This window comes from Coffea arabica, chromosome 11e (assembly GCF_036785885.1).
Source record: "Coffea arabica cultivar ET-39 chromosome 11e, Coffea Arabica ET-39 HiFi, whole genome shotgun sequence".
In the NCBI taxonomy this organism is placed as follows: Eukaryota; Viridiplantae; Streptophyta; class Magnoliopsida; order Gentianales; family Rubiaceae; genus Coffea; species Coffea arabica.
In genome coordinates this window covers 57,969,700-57,989,782 of record NC_092331.1, presented here as the reverse complement: position 1 = coordinate 57,989,782, position 20,083 = coordinate 57,969,700, and the positions used below count along the sequence as shown (strand labels likewise).

The following is a 20,083-nucleotide window of genomic DNA, read 5'->3' as shown; positions in this document are numbered from 1 at the left end:
CTTTTTTTTAAAAAAAAATTTTTTTTTTAAGCAGGATGGGATTTAAGAAATTGGTCAACGAGAGTCAACTGCATTTTGTGGGTAAATGTGAAAGATTGGGAAGGAAGGAATAGCTGTCAGTTCCCAGTTCCCACTACCCAGCTCGCGGAAATATAGGATTTGGGGCAGGGACTTTTTTAATCAGTATGACCGTCCTGCACGGTTAAGGGCCAAGATTGGCCTTCAAAATTTTCTGCGGCTGAGATTACACCATGTAACAAGATTTCCGCGTCAAGTGTGGGGCCCACCACTATCTGTTGTGAAAATACATCCTGTGAAAAAAAAGTTACACGATGTACAAAGAAAGTTACGCGCAGTTGATAATGACTAAAATTGACGTGCAACCGTCCGTGCCCCGAGTCCAAATTGTATACTGACTTTCTTATGGCAGTGAAGTGATTGTATACTGCAATTGTCTCGTACCAGCAACGACTTGTCCTTCGTAGGAAGGACTTGACCAGTAATGGACGTACTTAGATTCGAGTTCCAGTATCACTTGAAACGATCGTTATCTTAAAGGATATCGCCCTGACCTAGAAATGGAACGAGACTCTTCTCCTCCTCTAAACATATGCATATTGTTCATTTTTTACTTCAACTAGTCTGTAACACCATATATGTATGTCTGTGGGAGGAAAACGTACTACTCTTTCATCTATAAAGTTTTTTGAACAGTGTAATGACTAGCAAGAAGCTCATCTCTTTTTAAATTGATTAATTTCAGTAGGGAGCACAAGCAAGGAAGATGGGGAGACCTTGAGAATTTTTTGTTTTCCAGCACCAAACAATAATGCTATGTTTCCTGTCTATACATGCATTTTGGAACTCATAAATTAACTTAAAACACAAGCTGCTAAGATATTTTATTTCCATTATATGTCTATATATATCAGAGAACACGCATGCCTCTGATCTTACATATGCATTGAACAAACTCTAGCAAACACAAATATGCTGAATATCATTAGCAACTAGGAAATGGGAAATTACACAACCAGTAGATCCCGAAAACATCAAATCACACTACTGCAACAATTCCATGATCATAACATGTAATAGTTGCGAGCCCATACTTATTTTTTGCCCCTTTTCTCATCGCGATGCAGCTTGCGGAAATAGTCTCTTGGGTCACGCTCGAAATCATCCCTGTAGATGTGTTCGCCACCCGTTCCTGGTGCCTTCATCTTCTTCCTGTCATCTTGCGGCTCTGGTTCGTCCGAAACTGATCCCCATGCTAATGCAGCAATACCCAATGCTAATGCAGCAAGACCTATTCCAGCAATACCCACAGCAGTAGCTGCTTTCTTCTGTGTATTAGACCCCTCCCCTGGGTTGGAAGACATACCTTCAATTTTTTTTAATGTAGTTTTGTTACTAATGTGTATTCTCGTTTGTTCACTTGAGGTTGTTTGTTTATTATATAGTAGTGGCAGCTGGGTTGGTCGGTGGACTGCAGTCCATCAAATTAAAAGGATGTATTATCGTATGAATTTGAGAAAATTACATATTGTGACAAATAATGAAAAATAAAGTCCGAATCCTTGAACTTCCATCGTCCACTAAGACTTAAAAGTTTTTCATGGTGGCCATCAATCATTTGACAGTTATGGTCACGCTTGCACCTTAAGTTTTCCCTGGTGACCCACACGGGCTTGCTGACTTTCAAATACTCGTTCCAATTGTAATTATCCATGCTAGCTAGCGTGTTGAAGCGCAAAACTAACAAGGACTTGGCCTTTCGTTATCTATCTTTAAACACATAATAAATGTTCACACAGAATTTAGTTACTTGTGACTTGGATTAACATAAAATTTGAAAGACAAAGATCATGATTGTATTGCCACTTCATAATAGGACTACAGAATTTGGAAATTAAGGAAATTGATCCTTGAACTAAAAACCATTGATTTGCAGTTCGTGAACATGTTCCTGGGAAAACAGCTCCTTCAAGCCAAGAAATTCTGTAACATCGACAGAATTCCATTATATTTTATATCCATTATATGTGTGTGTGTATATATATATCAGAGAACACGCATGCCTCTGATCTGACATATGTATTGAACAAACTCTAGTAAACACAAATATGCAGAATATCATTAGCAACTAGGAAACGGGAAATTACACAACCAGTAGATCCCGAAAACATCAAATCACACTGCAACAATTCCATGATCATAATATGTAATAGTTGTGAGCCCTGATTTATTTTTTGCTCTTTTTGTCAACGCGAAGCTGACGGAAATAGCCACTTGGGTCACGCTGGAAATCATCCTTGTAGATGAGTTCGCCATTCCTTCCTGGTGCCTTCATCTTCTTTCTGTCATCTTGCGGCTCTGGTTCGTCCGAAACTGATCCCCATGCTAATGCAGCAATACCCGATGTTAATGGAGCAAGACCTATTCCAGCTGCCACAACAGCAGCTGCTTTCTTCTTTGTATTAGACCCATCCCCTGGGCTGGAAGACATACCTTTAATTTTTTTTTTTTTTTTGTGTAGCTTTATTGCTAATATGTATTCTCGTTTGTTCACTTGAGATTGTTTGTTTATTATATAGTAGCGGCAGCTGGTTTGCAAGTGCTAGCTAGCGTGTTGAAGCACAAAACTAATAAGGACTTGGCCTTTCGTTATCTATCTTTAAACACATAATAAATGGTCATACAGAATTTAGTTACTTGTGACTTAGATTGACATAACATTTGAAAGACAAAAAGATTATGATCGTATTCCCACTTCATTATTATTTGGGTCCAAAATGTGCTGTCGATGCTACAGAATTTCCTTGGCTTGAAGGAGCCGTTTTCCCAGGAATATGTTCACAAAGTGCAAATCCATCAATGGTTTTTAGTTCACGGATCGATCAATTTCCTTAATTTCCAAATTCTGTAGTCCTACTCAACGTATCAAAAAAGTAAAAGCTACTCTCTCTACCTCAACGGATATATACTATAGTTTCGGCAAGCAGATGCCATCCTGATGATGAATAAAACAGGTCGGCTCTTGGAGCATCTTTTTACATCTTCTGATTCCACACATTGTATTGCATGTATACTCTTTTCATTGCTGATGAGCTTCTGATTCTTAATCTAAATCCATTTTATTGTCACCGTTTTCGCTATGGGTGGAACTGGAACCAATAGGCTGAACCCAAGATTTTGGCCACCATAAATCTACCTTAGTCACATCACCTTCCATTATGCTATCCAACCAAATCTTGGTGCAACTCAAGAATCCTTAAGTATAATAGAGAAAAAGAAAGAAAAGGAAGGACCCCTAACCAAATACTCAAGAATTAACTTTAATAGTAGTTTGGGTTATCGTGGTTGCTGATTAATAATCTGATAAGAATTTTTTGGGGGACAAATTAGTCTGCTCTCCTTCTTCTTGAGATGGGACCTCATATTGTTGAACTCTCCCCCCTGCCTTTTTTCTTCATCTACCTCGTGTATTTGAATTTTGAAAGACTTCTCTGGTCTTCTTAGTTTTTAAATCCTTTTCTTTTTCTTTGGTTGAAAAGTAAGAAGTGACTAGGGAATAAAATAAACAAAGACGATGAATGATAGGAGACACTTGGGTCCCGGATTAATGTGCGGATCCAATAAATAATGCTTGCTTCGCTAGCTACACTGCTGTGCCGAATAAAGAAGCTTTTTTGGTGGCAGTACTGAGGAGTGAGTGCTACTAGTGAAGTGAAACGCTTTTACGACTAGTGCACCGAAAATTCTCACCTTCACGTGGGTATAAAGAAAATCACAACTTGATCAAGCTTATTATGGCTAGCGCCCTCACTTGATTGGATTTTGCCGAACACAAAAGGTTCTTCAAGCTTTTAATTAGAAGTCGAAGCAGATTTTTACCGGGTCCTTTCACTGGGTAGCACACAGAATAAAAGATGGGAGCTGAGAGTATGATCAGTATGATCAGCAATCTGCTGGAGAAACTGAAGGGATTTGGGGAAGAAAGCACGATTATGGTGAACAGCACACTGGCAAAGTTGAAAGCAATGGGAGCAGATGAGATGATGAACAATCTGCAAGTGAAGCTGAAGCAACTGTTTTTGCTGTCGGAAAAATTTGGTTTGTTTTTGTTAGGCAGGTTGGAAGAGGTCTTCCCACCACAACACTGGCTCCGTGTTAATGCACCGTTCCTAGTCGCAGCAGGGTTAGTTGTGCTGTTTTTGTATTTTCGCCGCGGCGGCGGCGGCGGCACTAAGCCATCGAACTGGAAGATGATGAAAGCCCCTGGAAGGGACTCTCGTATCCGTAGGGATGCCTTTCAGGACAACCCCAAAGGATATTTCCTGGGCCTTCGTGATAGTAAACGTAAAAATACTAGTCGTGATTAGTTGTAGCGCATATACATGAAGTTTGTCCTGCTTTCCTCTCTGTGTCCTGGAAGATCAATTGTTTGTAGTCATTTTGGGATTTTTATGTTTCAAATGTGACCCAGCTCACAAAGCTGTTTCCGAACTTTGTGATTTCTGGGATATCACTACTGTTTTGTATGAATTACTACTTTCCTAATAGTGAAAATAAGAATGGGAAGATGGATGCAGTTTGCCCAAGATTCGGAGTTATTTGCCTGTATAACTCCCTTCACAAAAAATATTGATTCAATTTCATACTTTATTCCCATAGCAACCTTATCTATTATCCATCGGATCAAATTCAAATGGAAATGAGAAAAAGGGTAAAACCCTTCATCAGCCATTAATATAGTCTAAAAATTCCCTACATGACTATGATACTCTACTTTGAATCTATCTTTTCTTTTCTGACTATAGTACTCTACTTTGCTTTTACTTGTCACTTTACTTTCCAAAAAAATCTTGAATACTTAGCATAAATCTGACGATATTTCCAAAGATGAGAGTAAAAAGTCTTGAATACTTAACATAAACCTGACGATATTTCCAAAGATGAGAACAAAATCTAAAATTTGACCGTTCATCTCCGTTGCAGTTGCAATAATTTTGCTTTCCTTCTTATTAAGAAAAAGAAAAATTCACTACAAATCCAAGGAAACTGGAATTATCACCAAACATGGAAAGCAAAATTTAAAATTTCGATTGTTTATCCCCATCCCAGTTGCGGTAATTTTCTCTTTTTGATGCTCTTTTTCCTATTAAAAATAAAAAAGAAAAAAAAAAGAAAACTCACTACAAATCTAGCGAAATTGGAATTATTAGTATGTCTGTACATAACTCTCCGTCACTTGTTCATTCAATTAACTCATTTCGGAGTTTTAGTTTTGATTTTGTCACACTTCATTGAACGGGAACTCACTGTGCATGTGGCAATACAAGGGGAATTGCATGTAGGGCCGAGGAAAGGAGTCTTATGCTTTTATTTTAGATGGATACTCGTGAGTTTGGAACCTCTTATGTTAATAATAGTGGTAACGAGAATTTGATTGAGTTTGAAGAATTTGATTTAGAAAGAATGGAGGAGGTTGCACCTTATTAGGGGATAAAGTCAGAAGATTAGATTAGTAATAACATTTGGAGCTGAATCATTGTGGGAATATTTTTGAAAAAAAAAGGTTATTTTGGCAAAAAAAAATAAAAAATCCAAGATTCATTTCTAGAATGCATAGATATACTTGGCCAATAACTTAATATACTACGAAATAGGAATAGCAAAGTCAGTTTCATTAACATGCATGCCCAAGTATGTGTTATTTCCTTCCGCGTTACTGCTCCCATCCCATGGGGCGGTCCTGGAAATTACTTAATGATGTTGATCTCTATCGAACGTCTCTCTGCCTTGGAAGAAGTTATACTGGTTTAGGTAACTTGAATTTGGATTCTACTGCACTTAGCAGCCTAACTTGGGTATGCTTCCATTACCGGCAATTAGTGGGCCTTGGGAAGGATGGATAGAAACGCTTTAATATTCGACTCTACGGTTCCCAATTCGCGCGGAAATGGTAAGCTGACAGGTTGATAGCAACAGTAATTATGAGATGATCAATCCATAACTTCTGTTAAACTGATGATCAATCCCTGCAGACCAAGGGCACGAATGGTTGTTTATGGCACCGGTTCTGAATGATGTAATATTTTTTGAATAAAACGTAATTCTACGTGAACTATTTGTAAAATTTAACAACAGAGATATAATTATTATATATGAGATCCACATGAGCAATAATAAAATATCATATGAGCAATAATAAAATATCATACTTCTGTGATAAGGATGTACGAGAAGTTTACGTAACGTTACGAAACGTTTAAAAAATGCTACCTTGTTAGACCATCCCTGCCCTGCTCCCAATCCGTTCAGTCCCCACCAATTAACATAATCAAAATCAACTAGTGTTAGACTGATAATTGGGTAGCACCTATTAGCCTATTACCTACTTGTATTAGTACTCTAATTACTCTTAATAAAGTCTAGTCTATCACGGGGAAAAAGAATGTGGCAGCTACCACTACCTTAATTATTGGACAACGCAATTAAAGCTAAAGCACTCAATCGCCTTTAATAACACTTCCACCCTTCAAAGGTCTGTTATTATCTTTGCTCTTTTCACTTGAGAATCAAGCAAGGAAAGATGGGACTTAGAACTGATATTATGATCGGCAATCTGCAGGAGAAAATGAAGGGAATTGGGGAAGGAAGCGCGATCATGATGAACAGCACACAGGCAAAGTTGAAAGCAGTGGGGGCAGATGAAATGATGAACAATCTGGTAGAGAAGCTGAAGCAACTGTTCATGATGCTGGAAAACTTTAGTCTGTTTCTGGTTGGCAGGTTGGACGAGGTCTTCCCACCAGAAACTAGAAAGGAGAGGCTACAACACTGGATCCGTGTTGGTGCACCTTTTGTTTTTGCAGGATTGGTCATACTGGTGCTGTATTGGTGCTTTAGCCGCTGCATTCGTTGCTGTTGCGGAGCCAAGGCATTGAAGATGATGAAAGCCCCTGGAGCGAATTTTCGGATTCCTAGGCATGTCTTTGTGGCCAACCCCAAAGGATACTTCCGCGCTCTCCATGCTGGCAAAGTTAAATTCTGAAGTCTGTCCTAAATTTCTTTCTGCCCTTTTAAATTGCTTGTAATTGTTTGGTGAACTTCATGTTTGGAATGCGTTTGTGCTTACAACTTTGAAATTTATATTATTGAGGTTTGTCCTCTGTTGTTTATGGAGTTTCAGCCGTTTGTATGGATTCCTTTCCTCGTACGTAAATTGGAATGGGAAGATTCAGATTGCAAAGATCGGCATCTACCATCCATTGATATGCTGCCTCTTGGGACAATAACAAATATGACTTAAGTTCATAATTGTAACATTTTTCATTAGGCCTTACCATCAATTTTCACCATTTCGTCCAAATAGGACTCGCTACCATTTCCTGCCAACAGAACAACCAAAACAGAAAACTTTTATTCACTACTAGGAGTAACCATTAATCTAGTCTTTCCCCTATTCACTCGCGCAGACTGCGAAAATGACTAGCAGGGTCACGCTCGAACTCATCCCTGAAAATGTAGTAGTCCCTTCCTGGTGCTTTCATCATTTTCCTGTTACTGGATGTTTCCGCTGCTCCCAGGATCTTACAAATGCCCCATGCCACAAGACCTACTCCAGCTGCAACAACAGCCACTGCCTTGACTATCTCCTTTGCTTTCTCTTCCCTTTCCTCAGTCATTGTCTCGGTAGAGTTCTCAACATGCCCGGAATTCTCTGTGCTTTCACAACTACCCATTATGTTATTCTGTTTAGAACTGTTCGATCTTATAAACTAGCTGCACACTGCAGCAATCTGTTACCTATTTATGGACAAAATTTGTTCGACTCTTGGATACCGTAGGTACTAATGAAGGGATAAGATTATTTTCTTGACCATGAATGTAGTTAATGAGATGATGTTCCATCTTCCATGGTGGTTAACGATGCGACTTAGTGCTGATAATCTTGGAGAAATTATCCCAAAAAAAAGAAACTCTGTTTTAGTTTTCCAACAAACCAATGCACTTGGTCTCTCCCATTGACTACATTTCCCCTGTCCCAGTTCTTGAAAATTGAAACAGAGAATTGATTCTTTGATTAAGATGACGGCATATTTCTCAAAGATAATATAGGAATGAAAAGTAATTGAATGGAAGAGCAACATGCCAAGCCAAATAAATATAAGGTGTTCTCTTCTTTTTTATTTTCGATTAATATTTGTGTTGGATAAAATTTTCGTAACAAATGACAAATAGCACGTATTTAGTTGTTCCTATAGAAGCTTTGAATCTATTGGCTAAGGTTGAGATCCCAAAATTTATAGATTCTAGATTCAAATCCCCCTTCCCCCCCTCAACTTCTTGAATTCAACAAAAAAAAAAAAAAAGAAAGAAAGAAAGAAAGACTTGTTCCATTGCAAACGATCAGCATGCTTCATGCACTCTTCTCTATTAATTTATTGTCATAATAACAAACACAAACACACAAACATTTGCATTAACCAAAATTTACAAATTTATTCATTAAATTGTAGTACAAGCTATTTTCATGCGTTCCTCGATGGATCTGCAGCAGAGTGCATATGTCCTAATATCAGTTCAAACTCTACTGAGAATGATCTTAACTCCATGGTGTGGTCGAACCATGAAAACTTGAACTGGAGAGTGAACGTAATTTGGCGAAAGACTGAACTTGTAATGCTGCAGAATCATTGAAAGGGCAATCTTTGCTTCGGCCATTGCAAAATTCAAGCCTACACAAGTTCGTGGTCCAAAGCCAAACGGCAGAAATGCTACTGGATTATTGTTAGTAGCCTTAATTACACCTCCTGCAAATCTTTCAGGCTTAAAATGGTGAACATCTTCTCCCCATATCTTAGGTTCATGGTGAAGTGCAAGAGGTGAAATCAACAGTTCAGTATGTGCCGGGAGCGTTAGCCTCCCCAGCTTAACTTTTTTGTGAACTTTTCTCATGATTGCAGGCACTGGCGGATAAAGTCTCAAGCACTCTTCAAGGATCATGTTAATCTACACGAAAATCAAAATATATCTATAAGTTTTCATGAAAACTGGATATGCTTTTAGAAGAGATACATGAAGTCTAACCACAGAATTTGCTCACAGTTTTCAGTCTAGGGATAGCATCTGCATTGGGCTTCATTTGGCCAAAAATTTCAATCACTTCTTCCCTTGCTGTCTCTTGCCACTCTTTATGAACAGCTAGAAGAAGAATGCTCCAAGTAAGCAAAGAAGTTGTTGTTTCATGTCCAGCAAAATACACAGTCTTGCATTCATCAACCATATCATCTATCGAAATCCATTTGCTACTTCCTTCATTAGCCTCTAGGAGTTTCTCAAGAAAATCACCTTTGGAGCTTTCGTTTTCCTTACAATTCTCCTGCTCCCTCTTCTGTATAATACGTTCTATGCAGTTTTTAATTCCTTGCTCAAGTTTTTCTGACTCTATTTCATCACTGCTTTTGAAAAGGTGGCTGCGAAACACATGATCGTGTTTAGTAACTAAGAGAACTGAGAAAAGTTGTACTGTGCTGATTGAACTACTCCTCAAAAGTTGAAAGCTTTAATGCTAGCATGATACAATTAGAAACATATTTTGCTTTTTACTAATTAATTGGACAAACAATGAAACATGTGGCCCTTCAGTGATGAGCAATTTTACCTGATGCCAGGAAATCTATTGTTACGGGCATTTCTGGAGACTATCAGGGTCAGTTTCATCAACATCTCAAATATGTTCTTTCCTTCCAAGTAACTGCTCCCAAAGGCTGTCTTGGAAATAACTTCTGATGTTAATAACCTGAACTCTTCAAACACCTCAACCTCTTTTCCTTCATTCTCCTTCCACCTTTCCAACATAATTTCAGTACTTGTGATCATTGCAGGCAACGTATTCTGCATTTGCAGGATCCATTTCTTTGACTAAGGGGAAGTTCAGTGAAGGTGAATAAAGCCTTAATGTCCTGCCAAATCAAATAATCAACTTACTTTCAGGCTCTCTGCATGGAAAACTTGATTGGCTAGTTTCCTCATCCTTGCCCACTTTTCACCTTTTGATGCCGAAAGACCATCTCCTAAAAGCTTTTTGGCATAGCCTTCAAGGTCGATTTTTGGATAATCACCATTTTTATTGTTTAATATCTCTTTGACTAGCTCTGGTTCAGTGACAACCAGCTGAGGCTGAGGACCATACCAATTGAGGTAAGTTGCCCCTAATTAAAGAAAGACAAGATACCATAAATATCCAAATAAGAATGATTTAAAACTCAGAAATTACCATAAACACAAGCCAAAAGGAAAAAAAATTTATTCTCACAAATACACTACCATATATGTTCACCCATGAATATATATCAGGCAGGATTCTAGGAAATATGTCGTGTGACATATCCTCCATGGCCCTGCTTGTAGCATATCTTCTCATGTTGATGATTTCTTTGGTATTGCCATGAAGGAGCTCGTAAGAAGGACCTTTGATTCCTTGAGACCTCATAAAGGACTGTATGCATATGGGATTCAACCATACTTTTTTGAGGAACCTAACCAGGATGAGCAGGAAATATGCAAGTAGAAAGCTAGCAAAGCCCAAAAGCATTTTCCAAACCAATACCATGATTTCCAACCAACTTAGCTCATGAAATGATCCAAACTATCTCTGTATTTTTATTAAAGCGTTTCAATAAGTTTGGGGAATCTTTAGTCGGTGGAAAAAGACCAATATTGCTAAAGATACTAGAACTGAATGCATTAATGATATCATGTGGTGGAATAGTATCAATTCAGGTGCCCATCGTAACCTTATAAATTAAGTCAATATGTATTGGAGGACAAATTACTGCATAAATTCGTAATTCTAATTTATGCATACATGCATTTATGTATACACAAACACTCATAAAAACAGACACCCCAACTAGATATTAAACTCTAGAACATATATGAATGTGGATATTGATTGGCCCCTTTAAATAATTAACTTTTAGTTTGGTAACTTTTGATGCGTCTGAATATAAAAAAACTTTTGATGCCATTTATAACACTAGTAATAGATCACGTGCTTTGCACGTGATTGTAATATCTTAAAATATATTATTTTTCAGATACTAAAAATTTTTTATGAAATTTTGATTGTCAACATCATAATATAGTATGTTTTCTGCACAATCCAATGCGAAGCAAGAGCAACAAGTCTACTTTTTTCATACGAGGACAATATTTTTGGTTTTAATATTGGTTTTTTTGATGATCATGAAATTGGAATGAGAATTGTGGCTAATTAATAATTTTAATATTAATTTTTTGTATATTGCAGTGTTTTAGTTTTTAATTGCCCACTTTTAATCCATAACCGCTATCATTATTATCAATTGTTGGAATGCATTAAATCTGTGTAATTACAATTGTCACCATAAATGGAATTTACTTAATTTTAAAGCTTTTCATTTGATAATCGCTTCCATTATTCACTAATATTGCAATACAATAAATATATGTAATCATTAGAAAAATAAGGGTATTTTGGATATCACCAAAAACAATTTGGATATCATTTTCATTTTATCATTCTTCATTTTATATCTACTCTTATTATAATCCTTATTTTATCATTGGAGATGGTTTCTGACTTGATGGATGGATTTGGTTTGCTCAAACCAAAACAAATGAAGCATTACTATATTATTGTTAATAACAATGTTTGTCTTCCCCTGGATATCAGTGATTTGGATGTTGTCTTTGGTATTATTTGAATTGTATTCTAGCTTTTTAATTCATTTGCTATTTACTTTATGTTATTTTATAAATAGTTTTCAATTTTATTTCAGTTTTTCTTGTTTTGATCAGTTGCTATTAATGATAATAGTAATTTGTATGGTGCTATTTTAGATTTCTTTTTTCTAGTTTAATACTGCTATTTCAGTTATAAAGGTGTCATCATTTTTTGTATATTGAAATTTCATTGGGTGCAACATGAAAAATTCTTCATATTGGTAAAAGTGCATAATTGTAAAATTTACTTGTGATATTTGTGTGAAGATATACAGATGAATAAGGGTTTTCTTGTCATTGTATGTTTCTCCATTTCTAGAGAGTATCTATTTTTTTAAATTGATTTTTTTAATAATCTCAACTAATGACTAATGAGAAATTTTTCATGCTTCACTTAAGAAATTTTGATACGTGTAATAATAGGAGATGGAGTTCAAGGGTAGGTAAATAGTTTTTAATGAGGAATTTTTAATTATAATTACCAATACCATTAAAATGTAATCAATTGGAGTGTTTTATTTCTTTTAATTAGTGTCACATTAAAATGCAATAATTCTAATTAAAAGACATGAGGGTAATTTAGGAATAACAAAAACTAAGATAAAAAAGTGCTTACACTTGCACTACCCAATACCAACATTCATACTTTTTATATAGTAATGGATAAGGAAAAGTCTGAAGTAACGAGCGTTATGATAACGAAACTGTTTTTACCTGATATAACAGGTAAAAACACTTTTAGCGACCATTTGATTACCTGTTATACTGGTCATCTAAATAAAATAGTACCTAAAAATATGGTTAGTAAGTTTTACATTAAAAATAGTAAGTTAACTCAAGAAATTAGTAACTTTTATGTCTCAAAAAGTAAATTTGAAGAAATATGGAACTTATTTTTTTTTTGAAGTAGATAACTACTCTATATCTAAAACTTACTTTTTGGAGAGTAAGTTTAGTTCAAATAATAGTAAGTTTTTATAGACTAATAGTAAATATTGTTGATAGAATAGTAAATTTGGGTTAATCATCAAAACTTACTAGTTTATGGCATAAATTTACTATTTTACTTAAAGAAACTTATATGGAACAAGTATTAGGAAGTTTATTTGAAATAATGCTAAGATTTTTTATTAATAATTGAAACTTAGTATTATAGTTAGTAATTACTCGTAATGTAAATGTATGATACACAATTGTACGTATCATTTATAAATGTTATATGTTTTAAACATTTTAAATAAACTATGAAAACTTTTTTTTTGCATATGACCTTATAAAATATGTAAGAATAATTTGTCATATTATAAATTTTGAATTATTTTTGAATTTGTAAAAGGTTAAAAAGTTTGGATGACAGTAAAAAAAAATCTTTTGAGTTATATATAGAATTGCACTTATCTATACATCACAATTCCCATATATGGACACCGATGAATATAATAAAATGGTACGCAATTTTCATATATTAATGCCTATGAATTTAATAAAATGGTAAAATCTTAATAAATTTATTTTCTGGGTCACAAGTATAAAAATTAAAGTTGTATTAACATAGAATAATCTTTGAAAATTATAGTAAAATTACCTATATGTTAAGTTTTGTGACTTTCAAACATACTTTGTATCATTTACATTATGGATTTGTATCCATATGTTTTCTATCAAACTCTTTTTTTATTGGCAAATGGTAAGTAAATTATTATAAAAGGGCATTTTATAATAATCATAATTTTTAATAGATGAATTTTATGTAAACTGTTAAAATTATGAATTCACAAACGACTAAATCTGACTACTTTATGACACATATTAGTCTAAATGACTAAAAAATTACTGTAATCATGTACACGTTGATTGTTGAATTGAAATTTCTTTTATTACTAGTACAAGTTCTTCTAATCAAAGCAAAATAAAATCAAATATCTTTTCCTTTTGTATGCAATAGTTATGCTTAATAGAAAATTATTAAACCATTTTTACAGTACATAATTTCTCCTAAAATTTGTAACATTTACCATGACCTCTAACCTTGACATTGTTATTTAATTTACCTTCTAAATTTAATTTAATTTTCTTATATTAATTGTTATACTAAATTTATAATTTTTGTTATTATATTATTTCTCATTTTGTTTAGGCTTTTACTCTTATTATTTCTTGTGTCTCAGATGTAAATTTATTAAAACTTTATCATCTTATTATATTCATAGGTGTTAATTTATAAAAATTTTGATATATAAACAAGTAATATTCTATATATAACTAGGAAGATTTGTTGTTATTATTATCCAAACTTTCAAACTTTTCAAAAATTGAAAATAATTAAAAACTTATAATACGACAAAATTTTATTACATATTTTACGAGATTATGTGAAAAGTCAAACTTTTTTCCATAGTATTTTAAAATATGTAAATAAATTTTTTTAAATGTTAACTATAATCTTGTATTATACAGGTATATTATGAGTACTTACTAACTAAGGTACTAAAAATTAATCATTAATAAAACATCTTATCGTTATTTCAAATAAATTCCCTAACACTAGTTTGAAATATGTTTTAAAGTAAAATAGTACATGTGTCTCATAAATCAGTAAATTTTGATTATTAATCAATTTTACCATGTTATCAGTAAGAATTACTATTTATGTATTAAAACTTACTATTACATGAATTAAACTTACACTATAAAAAGTAAGTTTGGGATATAAAGTAGTAATTTATTTATTTAAAAAGTAAGTTTAATATTTATTCCAATTTACATTTTGAAGTATAAAAGTTACTAATTTATTACTGTTAACTTACTATTTTAGATGGAAAACTTACTTTCTTATTTTTAAGTGTTATCCTATTTAGGTGGATAGGCCTATCAAATAATCAAATGGCCGCTAAAAGTAAATAAAAAATAAATCGAAAATGGTCATATAAGTGTTATCCTATTTATGTTTCAAAAAGTAAATCGAAATAAAAATGAAAGTTACTTTTTTTAAAAATTAAATTACTACTCTACATTCGAAACTTAGTTTTGTGGGGAGTAAGTTTAGTTCAAGTAATAGTAAGTTTTTATAGATTAATAGTAAATCTTGTTGAAAGAATAATAATTTGGTTAATCATCAAAACTTACTAGTTTGTGGCATAAATTTACTATATTACTTAAAGAAACTTATATGAAACAAGTATTAAAAAGTTTATTTAAACTAGTGCTAAGATTTTTTTATTAATGGTTGAAACTTAATATTATAGTTAGTAGTTGTTGGTAACATAAATGTATAATAATGATTGTATGTTTCATTCATAAATGTTTTGCGTTTTAAGCATTTTAATAAATGTATGCATCATTTATAAATTTATGTGTTTTAATAAATTTATTTTCTAGGTCACAAGTATAAAAGGTAAAGTGATCGTATCTAATGTAGCGTAATCTTTTAAAATTATAGTAAATTTACCCATATATTAAGTTTCGTGAGTTTCAAATATATTTCGTATCATTCACAATATGGATTTACATGCACATTTTTTATGAAACTTGCTTTTAATTGGCAAATAGTATGTAAATTATTATAAAATGTCATTTTATGATAATCATAATTTTTATAGGTGAATGGAATAGGTGCAAGATCTTGATACTGTACTACAACACAAATTTGGGGATAAGTACAAGTTTCAGGCATCGTCATTTGAATTTGACGAATCTCCTAACATTCCTAAACAACCGAATGGGTAACTTTCATTAATGACGTTTTAAAGCCTAAAAAACCGTGTGCTGAGTATTGTATAACATGAGTATTTGAGTTGCTTTTCGAGTTCTGCTCATCAAGTAAGCCAGTCCAATTTGAAGTAAACAGCAAAATCTACATGCACAAGACATTTGATATGAAATTGGAATTTCAAAATAGGAGAAAACGGCTCATTTTGAGCATCAGAATGAATCTAACTTTTAATAATTGATACTTACGCATCAAAATTAAGCTGGCAGGACACTAGATATAGCTATCTAAGCATGACAAGATTACATGGCCAAGAACTGAATTTAGAGCACAAAGACTTTGGCTTCAGAAATCTGAAGCAATCAAAAGGCTAGTAACTTGATTTGAGAATTTGATCACCAGCATCAAGGGCTCTGATATCACTATCAAAAGCTTCAGTTTGGATTGACATTTCTGGTTTACAAACCCAAGAGCACTTGGATGCTAACAATATCTGAAATTTGATCACCAAACTTTTTTCCAAGCAAGCTGAAATTATTCACATTAAAACAAGTAAACACCAGAAATTGCAAACTAAGGAGATTATGTTCAGATTTAAAATCAAAACGCATTAAACTACCTTCGAAGAAACTTAAATCATCCTAAAAGCTTTGAGCAAAGACGTGCAAAAACATTTGTACTCTCTCAAGAATAAAATTCCTTAATGGTCTTGGCTGAAATCTGGTTCATTCACTACAAAACCATCACAAGATTTGTATTAAAAAAAGGCCACAACAACACGTAATCATAGCAAATAAATAACATAAAACTTAGGCGTGAAGAAGGAAAAATGTACCTGAATACTTTTCATCTCCTAACAAGCTAGTGTTTTGTACATGACTTTGGATTAATGAAGGATTGCATGCCCACATTAATGCCTATACAAATGCAAATAGAGCACCATTATATTTCATGCCTTCACACAAAAATAAATAAAAGCAAGCTATACATTACCTGACCAGGAGGAATGATCTGAAACCAATTACTATCCATTAATTCCTTATTGCATCCATGCTGTGAATCTGATTGCAATAGGCCATCGGATGATCCTATCAGATTCAAATTTACATTCTCAACATTATTGGGTGCCCCAACATGATCATAATTGTGAGTTTCATATGCATCTGTGCACACTTTAGTACATTTTCGTCTATCATGTCCAAATGACCTGCGGGAAAAAAATTGCCAAGCACAATCCATAAATAATAAGATTGAATTTATAAAGGCGTATATGAAGTGTACATATATAACTAACATTTTTGGCCTTCTAACATAAAGCCAATGAGTGGATGAAATTTAGCATTGCTCATTCATATCTGGTTTTGCAAAGCTATTCTAACCGTAGAATAAGTCAATTTTAAGAGTAGGTGATTACTTGCAATTTTTGCATCGTCTTCGCTTTCGCTTGTGAGTGGACTGTTTTGCCTTTTGTCCCTTTGTAGCAACAACAATTGGACCAAGAGAAAGTATGGACCAAAGTGGAAACCTTTGCCTGGGAATTCAATCGTATCGTTGGAATTGAGAACTAAATAAGAAGAAGACAGATGACTTTAAAGAGATAGGTGATACCCGAAAGTGTTTCAGGAACCCAAAACCATTTTCAGCAACCCAAAATCATTTTTAGAAACCCGGTGATTTTTTCACTTAAATATGTAAATTTTTTACTTTTAGTATTAGTAAGTTTAGTTTAAACATAAGTAAATTTTGTCAAATAATAAGTAAATTAAATTACTCAAAGTGTAAATTTCTATTTCTGACTAAAACTTATCTTTCAGGCATATACTTACTAGTTTGAATTAAAAACTTACTTATCTTCTCGACTTGGCAACCCGTTTCTTTTCTAGGTATTTTATGATTAGAACTCCATTCTCTCTATATTACAAACCATCATCAAACTAATTGAAAACCTCAATTCTCATATAAACCATTCATCTGAATTTTGTTCCAATCAACCCATTCAACAGATTTATGTTCCAGTCTAATCGTTATGATATAGCAATGGCATTAACAAGCTATTTTGACTCTCCCGGTAAGGGTTTACGTATTAGTAATTTTTTAGGAGGAAGATGAGTTATTCACATGTCCAAAATATCGAAACAACCAGCATAATCTAATCCTTAGTTCAATGAAAGTCACAAATTTGCGGGTCGGTAGATTAGATTATGTTGAATGCCTTTGGCTCTTTACAATGAAATTCAAAATTTTTTCTCATGACAGAGCAAAGACGGTGATATAATTGATTGTGTCTATATGTATCAACAACCAGCATTTGACAATCCTTTGCTCAAAGACCACTGGATTCCGCAGGTTTGCCCCATGCAACACCATTCAAAAGAAAAATAAACAAAAAAATGCAAAAAAATGAAGTATGTATAACACCATAATTGATTGATGGTCGGAAACTGTTCTATGAATTTTCTCTCCTTTCCTGACTGAAGAAGAGGGAAGATGTGATTCTACAAAATCTACATGTATCATAGGATGGTAATAAGAATTGCTTCTGCAACACAGATTTACAAGAGTAATAATGGCCAAATTTCCGTGGCATTGCAGACGTTACAATGGAGTAAAAAATTCAAGAGGCTGATAATAAATTTCCATAGAAACAACAGATTCGCAACAATGATTCTAGATCAGTTCAGTTCAATAACATATGCTCCATCAAGCGTATCAACTTAGAATTCCAAAACGGGAGAAACCTCTCTTGCCTGAAGAATTCAAGTTATAAAGCTCATGTTGAGTTACTAATATATTAGTAATTCTCACCCGCACAGAGTAGCAATCACAACATACAAATTTCTCTTTGACATTTCACCAAACATCTTATATGCATTCACAAATTAATCACATTTAACTTAAACGCCTGGTCTCAAGTCCTTTCCTAGATGTTTCACATGGCTATTAAACATATTTTACCCGTAGACAATCAAAACTACAACCATTTCCTAGATGTTTCAACGGACATTTTCGGCCCCAAAATTGCAATAAAATCTTCAAATTCTCAGCCTTGATTTCCCAAGAAAATCTTGACAAACAAAACAAATGAAATATAAATAAATTACAGCAATATAATCAAACGATTTCAAGAGAACATGATGATCTAACCTCGTCACTGCTATTTTTCATATGCTCTTTGGCTGGCTACCACCGTCGCTAACCCTTTTGTTGTGTTTGCATATGGCAGCACTCAAACCCAACCGAACGATGAGAAAGGATAGAAGCAAAGTGTGAACTAAAGATGAAAATTTTGAAGTGAGAAGATTTATTCAATTGTAACAAAGAGAAAGTGTGGATCAAAGTGGAAACCTTTGCCTGGGAATTCAATCGTATCATTGGAACTGGGAACTGAATAAGAAGAAGGTAGATAACTTTAAAAAGAAAGGTGATACCCAAAACCGTTTTTTTACTTAAATATGTACATTTTTTACTTTCAGTATTGGTAAGTTTAATTTAAACATAAGTAAATTTTGTCAAATAATAAGTAAATTAAATTACTCAAAGTGTAAATTTCTATTTCTGACTAAATCTTATCTTTCAGGCATATACTTACTAGTTTTAATTAAAAACTTACTAAAGTTAATATTAATTATTTTAATATAATATTTAAAAAGTCACTAAAAGATTTGATCTGTCACTAAAGGTAATAGAAACCTATAATAGCAGGTTTCCCTAATATCGTTACCATAACTATAGGCACTGTAGCACTGTCCTAATGATAATGATAATGATTATAGTTTTATTAAATGCCCTTGAATATCTTCTTATTCAAGTTGCAGGCTTATATGCATCGAGTTTTCCTGTTAGTTGTTCCTCTCCTACCCAAAGCCAAAATTAGATGCATCTTTCAGAGATCAATATTAACATTTGAGCCAATTTCTGAGGTTGGACCACCATATTACTTATGTAGGCATCAAAGTGATTGATGATGTAATTTTGGCTTTATTTGATATTTAACTAAACAAGAAATTGGCAAAGGCATCTCTCACTCATGTACTCACGTTGCCAATTTGAATGTAGTGAATAATTTCTGTAACAATTTCGTATTATAAATTTCTATAGCCAAAAAAAAAAAAAAGCAAATAAACAATTGAAAAGATAACCATAAACTAGCGTGATCATTGGGGAATCCTGAAATTCGTAGGTTAAAGCCACCTAATCGATGGATTAGCAGGCAGCGTATTTGTCCATTACGTTCTTATTATTTCAATCATGAACCACGACCTGATGTTGTTTATCCTTTCAGTATTTTCTTTCGTCTAGATGGAAGTGGAAAGCAAGCAAAGACGAGAATTATTGTCGACACCGCTACCATGTTTTAAAACCAACTTAATCAGCTCATCAAATAAACTGAACTATCTCTTTACTTCTAATAAAGCCCTGCTATAAGCCTGGGGAATATTTAGTCGGTAGCAAAAGACAAATATGTCAATATGCTAGACCTGGATTCATCCATCAATGATCTCATCCACATTATCAAGATCAGATAAATTAATAGACATATTCTCCGTGACGAGATTATGGCACTTAATTATCACCATTTCTCTCGTTTTCTCCAGT

General features: G+C 33.7%; 1 protein-coding gene and 2 long non-coding RNA genes across 6 annotated transcripts; 1 reads left to right on the top strand and 2 right to left on the bottom strand.

The window, feature by feature from the left end:
* The first annotated feature begins 6,323 nt into the window (after positions 1 to 6,323).
* On the top strand, positions 6,324 to 7,187 carry LOC140021733 (uncharacterized). The gene is made up of 2 exons (XR_011825678.1): positions 6,324 to 6,550; positions 6,638 to 7,187. It is a non-coding gene; the product is annotated as an uncharacterized lncRNA (long non-coding RNA).
* A 1,221-nt stretch (positions 7,188 to 8,408) lies between these two features.
* LOC113716526 (cytochrome P450 CYP749A22) lies at positions 8,409 to 10,892 on the bottom strand. Of its 2 annotated transcripts, XM_072071695.1 has the most exons (6): positions 10,339 to 10,892; positions 10,000 to 10,223; positions 9,674 to 9,906; positions 9,361 to 9,485; positions 9,116 to 9,213; positions 8,409 to 9,021 (listed from the first exon to the last, which is right to left on the bottom strand). In XM_072071695.1, the coding sequence occupies exons 1-6, from the start codon at positions 10,622 to 10,624 to the stop codon at positions 8,593 to 8,595; spliced, it is 1,395 nt and encodes a 464-aa protein (XP_071927796.1). In that variant the 5' UTR covers positions 10,625 to 10,892; the 3' UTR covers positions 8,409 to 8,592. The 2 variants fall into 2 exon arrangements, with proteins under 2 accessions (XP_071927796.1, XP_027096707.2); XM_027240906.2 differs by having other exon boundaries at positions 9,116 to 9,485; positions 10,339 to 10,888.
* A 4,495-nt stretch (positions 10,893 to 15,387) lies between these two features.
* On the bottom strand, positions 15,388 to 19,230 carry LOC140021790 (uncharacterized). Of its 3 annotated transcripts, none has more exons than XR_011825771.1 (5): positions 16,902 to 18,625; positions 16,481 to 16,694; positions 16,107 to 16,219; positions 15,736 to 16,015; positions 15,388 to 15,631 (listed from the first exon to the last, which is right to left on the bottom strand). It is a non-coding gene; the product is annotated as an uncharacterized lncRNA (long non-coding RNA). The 3 variants fall into 3 exon arrangements; XR_011825772.1 differs by lacking the exon at positions 15,388 to 15,631 and adding an exon at positions 18,632 to 19,230 and having other exon boundaries at positions 15,691 to 16,015; positions 16,902 to 17,018; XR_011825770.1 differs by lacking the exon at positions 15,388 to 15,631 and having other exon boundaries at positions 15,691 to 16,015; positions 16,902 to 17,867.
* Between the last annotated feature and the right edge of the window lie 853 nt (positions 19,231 to 20,083).